Raw genomic sequence first — 13,191 nt, 5'->3', positions numbered from 1 at the left:
GAAAAATAAACTCTAATACACAGTCCAAACCTGACGTCCGCAATCACATTGCGATGTTTCTTCTTGTGTTGCGCACGAATGCTATTTATTTATTAATTTTATTTTACTTTTCTTTCCAAATTAATGCCATTTCGTGACTGCAAATCACTCCACAAATATAACTGTTTCCATCAATTCACGTACCGCCTTTGAAGACAAACAAATCTACACAATATTTTCCAAAAACTAACAAAGCCGCATTACTTTCATAAGAAAATTAGCACCGATTCTGATCGCACTGCCATCTATGTTTCTCATCCGTCTGGGAAACCAGTTTCTTGGGTCGTTTTCCACACTACGTTATTCAAGGCGCTGTACTTGAAACATAGAATAGTTAGTATATTCTATGCTTGAAATGCAGAAAACGTCGAGAATTAAGGACAAAGTCGGGAAGTCATTTCCCGGAGTCGTGATCGGGACAGGAAATTTTTTTTTTTTCTTATCCCGGTCCCGATTTTTCGTGACCCCGCACACCCTTAGTGCACGGCTCGGAACTTTTGCTGATAAAGTGTGAGAAAAAAAATCAGCACCGTTGGCCAAAATCAACGCCAAGTTGATAGAAGCAAAAACAAGAAGAATGAGGGGTCTACCATGCACGTATTCTGTGACGTTGTTTGGGTAATGTTATTCGTGATAATAGTACTACTACAGCGCTGTAGTACTCTACTACTGTTTTAAGTAAATTATATGTAAATGAGCGATGCCGGAAAGTAGCTAAATTAATGTTGCAGTAGTCACGTGGAATCATGGGTTATTCGAAATGCTTTTTCTGTTCTGAACGAACTAGTTCTAACGAAAGTATAAGTATTCTGAAAGCAGAAGAAAATGGAATGGATATTGTAAGGAAAATTAAGAATTGCCTCGGCGTTTGGGTAAGTACCAATCATGTACAAATTGAGGTACCAGTTAGATATAGTGAAAACATATTTAACTCGTTTATATCCGAATTATTTACATTTGTACTTACCTTATATGCATAGAGGAACATTTTCCCGTTTTTTTTCACCGAAAAAAAAGTATTTTTTCACACAAGTATTTATTGGTCGTTGCTAATTCGCTTTCGTTACACACAATATGGGGGGGGGGGGGCAAATCTTGACTCACGTTGTCTATCGTCAGCTGATATGCAGTGTTTCCAAACTTATGAACCGAAAAATGCCGCACAAAGTATTCACAAAAGGTTTTTAAGCGAAAATTGATCCGCTATATTGCCCAACCTAAAGCAACCTAACCTTACCTTATCATGAATGGTTTTTGGTGCTATTCGTGGATGGTTATACGATCCAGAATGAATTTTGGGGCTATGCGGGAATGGTTTTGGGGTATTTTTTTCACTGTATTGCCCAAACTAAAGCAACCTAACCTAACCTTACCATGATGGTGTGTGGGGCTATTCGTGGATGTTTATACGATCCAGAATGGTTTTTGGGACTATTCGTGGATGGTCATATGATCCCGAATGGTTTTTGGGGCTATGCCGGAATTTTTCGGTTAAGAAGGTTGAAACTCAACATATCGACAACGCTAGTCAAGATTTGCCTGCCATTTTGCATGTTCAGGAAGCGATAAAAGAACGAACAATAATTACTCAATATGTCGACAATAGATACTAAAAAAAGCGAAACCCCATCTTCAACAATCTTTCGCAATGCAGAATAGGTAAGTACGAATGTTAAAAATAACAGAATAAACGAGTTTGAGGTGTTTCCCGGCTTCTAAAATTTTACCGAAACTACTTACGGAAATAAGTTCCTGTAGCATTGTCTAACATCTGGAAGGTGTTTTCTGTCATGTGGGAATGTATCATAGCGGTAATTCATTATTTTTGTTGAAAATTAATTCTCCGTTGCACAATAGCCTTTGGTGCGTACACCTTCGTAGATTATCGCATGTTGTGCTTGTGTTTTGTCGACCATGCCATTGTTTTCTGAAAAGATGACGTGTCGTGGATGTGTGGTGAAATTCATACCGGGTATGAGAGATCAAGTGGATTTTGTAATTGGGAACTTGAAAAATGGGTAGCCCCACAAACCATTGACGGATAGCCCCAAAAACCATTCACGCATAGCCCCATGAATCATTTCCAGTTAGTTTAGGTTAGGCAAGCATAGTTAAAATTTTCGTAAAATAATGCGAAGAAGCTTAAAAAAAAAATTCCACTTCATGAGTATTTTTCGGGTTACGAAGGTTGGAAACACTGCATCGACAAAACACAAGCACGACATGCGATGATCTACAAAGGTGTATGCGCCGTACTGTGTGTTACGCAAACGAAACAACGCAAATAAAGAAGTACTCGTAATGTGAAAAATTGAAATTACTTTCATCAAAAAAGCATTAATGCACCTTCAAGAATGTTCCACGAAGCAGATAGGTAAGTACGAATGTTAAAAGTGACGAAACGAAGAAGTTACATGTGTTTGTGGAATATTAATTTTTTACCATTTTTTTTAAAGATCATTTTTAAAACTACAGTTTTCTCTGCCGAGTTAACATTGAAAATAAGATTCTTTGTTGCCTTGTGCCGAAACAAGTGTCCATCTTGTGAGTTACAAGAGCAGAGCAGCCTGAATTTTATAGCTGGTCTGGTCATTGTTGTGGATATCACAGTGGAAAATAAAGATTTCACCATTATGCACAAATACGAGTACCAGATGATCCAATCTGATATATTTTTTCAATGTACCCACGAATAAAAGAAAAAAACACTAATTATTTGTGTGTGATTTATGTGGCGAGTCCACATGAATGATAAGCTACAAGAACAATGCAATTGGTGTGTGAAAGCTATGTCAAAGTACAAGTTACTAAAATACTATTCTATTTGATTACATTGTAGTGCATTACTATGGGTGTAGCCAGAAATTTTTGTACGGAGGAGGGGTTTCAGGCTCTGATAAAAGTTAAAACATTAAAAATAATAATAATGGTTAAGATTGTTATTGCACAACAATAACTATTATAAACTAATAAAATAAAAGTTTTTATTTCTATAATAATTTTATTACATCCTTCCTTGTGCAGGCTGTTCTATTCGGTCCACCAGATGAGCGAATATGCATCGCAACTTTTTTCTTCTTTTTTTTTTTTTACATTTCAAATACTGTTAGTGTACTGAAATGCAAAGTACTATATTTTGTTATTTACATTCACATGCCTTGTTCAAGAAAAAAAATAAGTTAGGAGTAAATTTTGGTCATTATAGTGCGACCTCTCACATAAGAAATTAATTTTTGGAATTTTGTAAACTTGAAGCACCTATTCCTTGGATTAAATAATAAAAAATTAAAGGAAAATATAGGAACCATGTTCTACCATTTAATCCAAGAAATGAATGTTACCACAGTTGTCAATATTTAAAAGAAATATAGTTTATGGGAGCGGTTACAACATAAACCTTATAAGTATAAGGTACTAGATATTCACTCATCTGTTTATATTTATTAATAGGTCTAGGAATTAATTTGTGCGGTTGTTACGCACACATTGAAGCTGTAGTTCAAACACAAAATACATAAATACCTTAAGAAAAATATTGTCCACCACTTTCGCCCATCCGTCAGGCAAGTTACGGATTCCGTGGCGAAAGAAGTCCTCATCCTTTGAAGCAATCCAGTCAGAGACCCATTTTTCGATATCTTCTGAAGAAGTGAACCGCTGTCCAATCAAATCGTTATTCATGCAATTGAACAAGTAGTAGTCCGAAGGAGCAACGTCTGGTGAATACGGTGGGTGGGGTAAAACTTCCCATCCGACATTTTCTAAATAGGTTTTGACCGGTTTTGCGACATGTGGGCAAGCTTTATCATGTTGAAAAATAAGTTTATCATGTCTGTTCTCCCGTTCTGGTCGTTTCCTGGCCAGAGCTTGCTTCAAACGCATTAATTGTCGTCGATAACGTTCTCCATAAATAGTTTCACCCGGTTGCAGCAGCTCATAGTAGACCACACCTTTCATATCCCACCATATGCACAGCATAACCTTTGCACAGTGAATATCTCGTTTCGGTTGTGATGGACCTGGTTCACCTGGCTTCACCCAGGCCTTTTTTCGTTTCGGGTTCTCGTAATGGATCCACTTCTCATCGCCAGTAACAATGCGATGCAAAAACCCCTTTCTTTTCTGTCTTTGAAGCAGCAATTCGCAAATGGTTTTTCGTCTTTCAATTCATGTGGAACCCAATGTGACATCTTTTGAATCATTCACATGGCTTTGAGGTGTTTGGAAACTGTTGTTTGATCAACGCCTAATGCTTCTGCAAGTTCTTCCTGCGTTTGACACGAATCCTGATCGAGCAATGCTCTCAATTCTCCGTCTTCAAATTTTTTTGGCTGTCCAGGTCGCTCTTGGTCTTCCAGGCCGAAATCACCACTTCTAAACCGTGCAAACCACTTCTGACATGTTCGCTCAGCTAGCGCATGGTCACCATACACTTCCACCAAAATACGATGACTTTCGGTAGCACCTTTCTGCATGTTAAAGTAATGAAGCAGAACACCCTGCAAAAACACTTTATCTGGCACAAACTGCGCCATGTTCAGTTGACTACAAAATGGTGTTGTTGACGCGTCAATCAACTGCCCTATACTACGAACGATGCACGCTGACAGGAGTTTTCAATGCATGTGTGGCTACATGGAACTGTGGGACGATACGCTCGTTACGCCATCTCTTGTCCAGGCGCACAAATTAATTCCTAGACCAAATAGTATATAGTATTTATCATTGTAAAATAAAAATTTTATTATTATTTATTGTTATTATTTCTACTATTCAAGTTTTATCATTTCGCGAGCTCCAGCAAAAAATTCTGGCAACGCCCATGGTTGGAGTAATATCTAACTGAAATTTATTTCTGTTATTATTATTTACAATAAAAATAATATACTTTCTGATTTTTGTAACTTTAAATGAACGATGCCAACTTCTAGGAGCTGGTCAACGGACCGGTTTGAACCCCCGCTATTCCCGGCACTCATTTGCATTACATACATTTATTTTAAGCTACGCAAGAAAAAGAAAAACACGCTGGTTTATACCGTTGTGCAAAAAGACACTGACATTTTTCTCCAGGTAAACTTATTGCACTGCAGTAATACCAGCACTACTAATAATAACTGAAAATTAGGAATGATTGCTACTGAGAAAAATCTTTCAACAGAATAACATTAAATAATCTTGAATAAGCTGTCGATGCTGTAACACCATGTCAAATTTCCCTTGCAAAACTTTACTCGCTGCTTTCGCTCCTCTTATCTCTGCTCCATCCTAGTTTTGCAAAATATGGAGCTACTGTGAATGCATCTGCACATGTTAGATTGCCAGAATTGGCTTTCGCACATCTCTCGCTTGTCATAATTGAAACTTTAATTTTGAAAATCAGAGAATTCTCTTCAATATTCAGCTTTACAAACATGAGGACAAATGACCGAGTTCTCACTGCCGAACGAGAACATCATAACTGGAATATCCAATCAGATTCTGTTCGGTTTTCTTGACGTATAGCATCAATTTGGCACAACTTCTAAGGCCAATTTTTTTGCAAACTATTTTGCACAATGTTAACATAAAATGATTGACATGCAGTGATACAGATAAAATCATATTTGAGGTTAGAGTGGAAATGTCCATTGGAGCTATCTGTGAATGGTTTGTGGGGCTACGCATGCATGGTACGTGGGGATTTTTCGGTTTGTGGGGCTATCCGTGCATGGTTCGAGGGGCTATTCATGAATTGGGGCTATGCGTGGGGATTTTTCGGTTGAGAATGTTGGAAACACTGCATACCCACTGATGATCTACCACGCTAGTCAAGCTGTCTCGACGTATTGTGTCTTAGGGAAGCGAAAAAAAGAAGAACAATAATTACTCCTCCTGTCACATATTGAAATTATTTTCATGAAAAAAGCAAAATAACACCTTGAAGAATATTTTGCAATGCAGAATACGTAAGTACGAATGTTAAAAATGATGAAATAAACTAGTGAGAGGGGTTGGGACAATATCGAAGTAGTAATAATAAAAAAAGCAACTGATGGAGTTTTAGAGTGCCTATAATAACCTATTTTAGATTTATGCATCTAAATTAAACTTTTTTCATGTTTATGTATTTTTATTAAAATTCCAATCTCCGGGAAACATCTTTAACTCGTTCATTTCATAATTTTTAGAAAATAATATCTATTTTCGACATATCGAGTAATTATTGTTCGTTGTTTTTCGCTTCCGTAAGATGCGAAATGGTGACCACAGGTTTACTAGCGTTGTCGATCATCAGTGGGTATGCAGTGTTACCAATCTTCTGAACCGAAAAATACCTAGTACCACGAACCATGCACGGATAGCCCCAAAAACCATTCAATAGCCCCACGAACCATGCACGACAAGGTTAGGTAAGGCAAACATAGTTAAAATTGTTATTCAACATCAGAAAAATTCTACATATTTCATGTCAGGATAACATATATTCTGGTTTTTGCCATGCAACTTTACGATGCATCCTGCACACGTCATCTTTTCAAAGTTTGTGCTGAAAAAAGATGCACATTTACGTATGTTCTGCAATGTTTACAGAGTTACAAAACTGCGTGGTTGGAAACACTCACCGGATGTTACATCATCAAACACACGGAACATCTTATTCACATAGTGGAAGGTAATGGAGGCAAGAGCTTTTGTGCATTGGAGAGACATTAATGTCGAAAAATACATGATTTAAGGCTGAATAAATTGAACGAAGGGAGAAAACACTTCCACGATCTTTCAAAAGTCTACAGAAACTCAGTTCCGTAAGTACTTTCTCCTGTAAAATTGAAGAAATAAGTTTGCCAGAGATCAAAATTTTACTGGTAAGGTAAATTTTAAGTTGTTTCTTTCAGCATATATAATTTTTTTCAAAATCCAAACGTGCTCATTACTTTAAGGAAGGTTAAAATTTCGTGTGACAATGATTGTCAAAATTCTACGATATAATTAGTCTTCCTGCTAGGAGAATTTGAAAAAAAAAATCATAAAGCAACAGAACCTTTACAGGTATTGAAGTGAGACCACTCTTATTGTATGCAACAGGCAATCAAGCATTGACCCTACTCTAAAAATGAAACCATATGTACTTGCCTGTAGGTCATTCCATAACAAATCATCAAATCGTGATTGCATGACCATTTTAGAAAAATATGAGTTTTAGTCCATAGGGTTGCACATGTTTCTAGATATGAAAACCAATGTTAAAATTAAAGATTCCTGTCCTTACTTATCCCGGCGTGTTATTTTTCCAACATGGCTCATATCTTTTTTTCTAATCTCCAAAACCATTAGAGCTGGAGACCTGAAAGAAAATTAGTTTTGTAGCTAATGAAGTAAACCTTCTGTGATATTTTAGTATGTTTTCTCAAAATTGCGTCCTAAGTAAGAAAATGATGGTTGAAATTTAGGTATCAATAAAAAAGAGAATTTTTGACCTGATTTTTTAATTGGAGTTGATTTTAAAGAAATCTACCTGCAAGGTCGTAGAAATTTCAGCAAAAACGTAGGCTCGACCAGGACATGAACCTGGATCTATGGCATACCATGCCATTGTTCTACCACTGAGCAACCAAACCAAGGCTTTGCCTGATTTTTCGCAGCTGCTGTTTTACGTATATGTTGTCGAACCTGCATTTTTCACTGAAATTTCTGCAATGTACACCTCCTGTGTGTGCCTAATCTTTATGTACCTGCAGGGTGTCTGCAAATAACATAGCAACAGTGATTAGAAATGCAACCCTTTTTTTTTCAGCAAGGGCTAAAACATGGAATTCCGTTTCTGGAATTTTGACAGTTTTCGGGGTTAAATATCTCAGTTAACCTAAGTCACAATAAAAATCTTGACTTTTAGACACAACTTGTTTCATCAGTATGAGGTAGGATTTCTGACATTATGGAGTAAAATTAACCTACATGCATACCTAAGCTGCGCATCAAGCTAACTTTGCAGCAGCAGCAGGTTTTATGTATCAATCTGCGTGAGAACTGAGCTCAGAATCTTCTGAGGCAAAACTGGCACAAGCAAAGAAAAGCGTGATTTGTTATTGGTTATACATACAATCAGATGCATTGTCTGCTGCTATTACTCTGGTTTCAATTTATGAATCACTTCACTAAATCAGAATTCAAATCTTGGTCTGTCCATTTCTTGCTGATAATCACCCTTTCCTATCTTGGCACGGAACAGTAAATATGCACCTTCAACAAAGACTTCATTGCTGCCAGTGGGTGAAACAATAAGCCTCGCCCTTCCCCTCTCCCTTTCTCGTCGGTTTCTTCAGCCCTGGCAGTAGTTTTACATGGTGGTATTCTTCAATGTTTGATTCAATGTACGCCCCCCCTCTCCCCCCATCTAGTTAAAGCAAGTCTCGTCCAAATAATAAAGTTGTTTCTTCTCATGGTGATATCTTTTAATACCGCTGAGATTCTTTTGTCGTCAAACAACAAACAATCGTTTCCTCTTCCTAAACTTAAACTGCAAATCATTCAACACCCATGATACAGTTTGTGTGCACATTGATGGCAAATCACCTTACTTCCTGTTTTACTTTGATCATGTTAAAATAGTGGAATGTGCAACACTGGTATTACGGATTCCACGTGCTCTGCAATGTATTCAGTTTTACTTGACTCGCTCTTGGGCTTCAGTGATTCTTTAGTGCAATGGAGATCCCAGTTCGTGTGCACAGTGATTGCAACCGATCCAGTACATACTGCTAATGAATGTATTATTTTGTCTGTATTTTACAAATTAAATAACTGTTTTCTTGCAAGTACACAGTTGTGTCAGAATAGAACCCATCTTAGTGGAACTATATTCACGCTTGGCTTAGACTAATGAAGCCTTTTCTTTTACTTTTTTCAAGTTGGGTTAAAAAAGCCTCAGAAAATCTCATAGTAACACAGGATATTAATACTTGAATTGTCAGAAATTGAAATTACAAGATATGATAATTGAAGATCTGCGAAATCTCATTGCAAACGTTGGTACCTACATCTAGTTGATGTTCTCAGCTCATTTCATACTCATTCTCTTTGTCAAATCAGACAGAATTCCTAGCTCTTTCACTAAGTTCCTACTCTCTAAATGATCAGAAAACCCCTGGAGACACAATTGGGGGCGTTAAAACCTTAGCCGTACCGGATCCACCCTCTGTATTTGAAGGTAGCACCCGTTAACCAACGGGTGACGAGTCAGAGGTAAAGCAAGTAATTAATATAACACAAATTTAGTAGCTATTTGACTGAGTTTTATTTAGCACTTCAATAGAATAATAAAAGGAAGAAATTAGGGGTGTAACTGCACCATAAAGGGGCAGTTACTTATATCGGGATTGCCTGGATGCTGGAACAGTCAGCTGGTCACTGGTCCCACTAGCTGGCCTGAGATGTCTAGCCTATTGGACCCCATGGCTTTTGGGCGGCCCTATAGTCTATCCTCCGCATCCGACACTGTTGCATTCTCATGACCCGATCTCGGTCATTGGTGTTCTCGTTGGTTTCTCCTCCTGAGGCAGATTACCCCTTTTATAGTGCTCTCTGAAGTTGGGAAATGCTGAGGATAGGTTTTCCGGGTATGTCCGGTAACGTGCCACCCCTCAACGAAAATTTTTTCTGAGAAAATTTTTACAGTTTGTTGTTAGTCATGTTGTAGGGCCCTGTAGGCCATATTTATCTTGGAGATGTCAAGAAGAAGTCTAGAATTTCTATCAGTGGACACCCTATATGATGTTCTTCACTTCCTGTGTTAAGGTGGTCTTCATGATTTGGGAAGGATGAGAATGGAAATAGAACTTATAGAAGGAGTGTTATTGTAAGTTAAATGCATTTAGATGTTGTGGTTTTATTAATAACATGTTATTTTTTATCATTGTTATTTCAAGAGTGCCCCTCCGAACATGTCTTTCACTGAAGAATATCTGTTTAGAGGGTTTCTGTCGTATTTCCAGCCACCTCAGCTTGCCGGAGAATTGCTTTGTATTCCCAATGCAGGCACATTCGGTTGGTCGTGTTTGTTTATTGATAGTTACAGATAACTGGATTTACTAATAGTGGCTTAACAAGCGGTTGGTTCTGCTGTGTGAAGTGATTCCTTTTTTCCCTGACAGTGTGTTACTGGCACATGTCGGGTATGGTGATGTAATGTTAGAGTCAACATTTAATTTAAATTTTTTTAAGCTTGCAGTTGCTTCTCTCACGAAGTAGACTTTTTTTTTTCATGCTGAGTGAGTGAAGGTACTTGGAATTGTAGACTTTCATTTATTTATTTTTTTGTGTATGTTAAAAATATTATGAGCCAAATTTACTAAAGCATAATGTTCCTGTTTGTTTCTAGTTAACTGTTAGTTACTAAACTGTTCAGGAGAATAAAATGTTAAAAGGCTGTTGTAACATTCTGTCTCCTTTTCATTGTTTGTAACAAACTAAATTGTCATGTTGGTGTTAGGATTTTCTTGTAGATAGTTTCTTACAGATTTAATTTGAACAGTTGAAGCGTAGTTGCTCTCATAGTGAAATTCATGGGTGTCTAATGTTGGTAACGCTATAGATTTAACTTTGAGTTTGGAAGCCAATTATGATGTGCTCTTGTATCCTTCCTGTAGTTTATCTAGATCTTGTTCTTGTGGTATTGATAGGTGTATGATAACATTGAATGGTAGATCGAATGAAGAGAGGTGAACGGCTTCTATCAAAACTTGTTCGCCCACTTGGGAATTTAATCAAAATGTCCATCAGCTTTTCATTGATTTCAAAAAAGCATATGATTCGGTCAAAAGAGAGAAATTATATAATATATTAGTAGAGTTTGGAATACCTAAGAAGCTTGTTAGTATGATAAAAGTATGCACCAGTGAAACATAAAGTAAAATTCGTGTGGGTATTAATGTGTCTGACAAATTTACAATTCATGATGGGTTAAAACAAGGAGATGCATTATCTCCATTGCTCTTTAATTTTGCCTTAGAATATGCTGTAAGGAAGGTAAGAGAAACTAAAGAAGGAGTAAAATTAAATGGTGTGACTCAGTTGTTAGCATATGCAGATGATGTAGACTTACTGGGGGATGATGTGAATACAATTAAGAATAATGCTAAAATATTTTTCAAAACTGCTAAAGAGATAGGTTTGGAAGTTAACAAAGAGAAAACTAAATATATGCTTACAGGCCGAAACCAAGTGTTAGGTAATAATCAAAATGTAATTATTGATAACAACTCGTTTGAACCAGTTTCCAAATTCAAATACTTAGGAGTAATATTAACAAATGAAAATTATATTAAAGAGGAAATAAAAAGTAGGCTTAATTCAGGAAATGCATGTTACTTCTCTCTTCATAAACTTTTGTCTTCTCGTTTAATATCTAAGAAACTAAAAGTTAAAATATACAAAACAGAAATTTTGCCTGTAGTATATGGATGTGAAACTTGGTCCCTTACATTGAAAGAGGAACATAAATTGAGAGTATTTGAAAATAAGATCCTTAGGAAAATCTTTGGACCTAAAAGGGACGAGGAGACTGGTGAGTGGAGAAGGTTACATAATTTAGAACTACATAATTTGTATTCATGTCCAGATATTATTAGAATGATTAAATCAAGAAGACTTAGATGGGCAGGCCATGTGGCACTTATGGGAGAGGAAAGAGGAGTTTACAGGGTTCTTGTTGGGAAACCTGATGGTAAGAAACCTGTAGGAAGACCAAGACGAAGGTGGAGGGACAACGTTGAGATGGACCTGAAGGAAATCTGTAGGGATGGAAAAGAGTATATAGATCTTGCTCAAGATAGGGACAGATGGAAGTCCTGTGTTGCTGCAGCCATAAACCTTTGGGTTTAAGAAGGCTAGACAGTTGGTTAGTTAGTGTTCTCCCACTTTAAAATCTGGTTTTGAAAATTTTGGAACTTCCATCACTTTGTCTATTTGAAAGCAGTTCAAGAGTTTCCCAGTGGCCAATTTCCTTGCTACTTTGATTGCTGTTAGATGGATTGGATATTTCCAGATCTTTCATGTGCATCTCATTATCCACTTCTAGGGATGTGGTGTATCCATGAAGAAGTAGTTTGAAAGGGGAGACTTCCATTGATGAATGATCTGTTATGTTAATCGCTAAGAAGGAACTAGGCAGATACTTGTTCCAATTGTTTTGTTTGGAATTTACAAGAATTTACAAAGTGTTTTAGAATGGATTGTATGATTGTGTGGGATCATTCAACTTGTCCAATTTGGTTGTGCGCATATGTGTTTCCTAATTTAAGCTCGATTTTTAATTTCTTAGCCAATTGATTGAGCAATTTTGACTTGTGGCTTGGATGTCGATCAAACATTATACATCTTGGGAGACAATAGTGTTTTGGTAAAACTATTTAATTGTCTCTGCTGTTTGGTCTTGAATGGCGTCTGTGATGACGTAGCGGGTATACTGGTCCAACACTGTTGTGATGTATCTGTTGTAGCCCTGAGTCACGGTGTGAGGTCCGGATACGTCTAAAATTAAGCGTATCCATTGGTTGTGTGGTCATGTGTGTCAACAATTCTCCTGGCTTCGCGGTCGTTAGTTTCATATTTGCTAAACATTCCTTGCCTTTTGAAGAAAGCATTTCATGTCCAGTAAATAGTACTTATTAAGGGCGTATCTGTAGGTCTTCATAAAGCCCAGGTGGCTTAATGCTTTATCAGAACAGTGTAATTTCTGAAACCAATCCATTTTCATGCTTGATAGAATGCAAACAAGTTTCTTTGTTGCATTCGCTGCCTTTTTTTTCGTATTGGGGAATTGGGACATTTTTGTAAATTATTTTTTAATTTAATTAAAAAATAAATAAATGCTCGTTTGGCTACCCCCACCATCTACCTTCGTCCTAGCAGCCATCATAGACTAGATGCCCTTCAGCCAAGGAAATGATGAAGGATCAGACTCGAAGAAAGATCCAAACCTCCAACATCGAGAGTTGCTCACACTTCGGGACATTACTCCCGAACAGTCACCCCAGACCAGGAAGAGAAATAGTAATGAATTCTCCTATTTCTGCTGAATAATGTCGCAATACTAGGTTGCAATCATCAGGAAGATGTAGCGAGTAGCGACTGATGTAAGGCAATGTCGGCAACTTCCAGCACAAAATCAAG

At 37.2% G+C, this 13,191-nt stretch overlaps 1 protein-coding gene across 3 annotated transcripts in view; it reads left to right on the top strand.

Moving 5' to 3' along the window:
* The first annotated feature begins 679 nt into the window (after positions 1–679).
* LOC146002815 (uncharacterized) overlaps positions 680–13,191 on the top strand; it is a 59,079-nt gene continuing 46,567 nt past the window's right edge. For 2 of the 3 annotated variants that reach the window (XM_083140775.1, XM_083140777.1), the window contains exon 1: positions 682–911. In XM_083140775.1, coding sequence (XP_082996901.1) covers positions 786–911 — 126 coding nt within the window. In that variant the 5' untranslated portion in view covers positions 682–785. Of the gene's footprint in view, positions 912–13,191 lie in introns of all 3 variants that reach the window. The other variant, XM_083140776.1, reaches the window with a different exon arrangement.

Source organism: Lepisma saccharinum, chromosome 19 (genome assembly GCF_977018435.1).
Source record: "Lepisma saccharinum chromosome 19, izLepSacc3.1, whole genome shotgun sequence".
Classification (NCBI taxonomy): Eukaryota; Metazoa; Arthropoda; class Insecta; order Zygentoma; family Lepismatidae; genus Lepisma; species Lepisma saccharinum.
The sequence above is the reverse complement of the archived record's forward strand: the minus strand, read 5'-3'. Positions and strand labels throughout refer to the sequence as shown.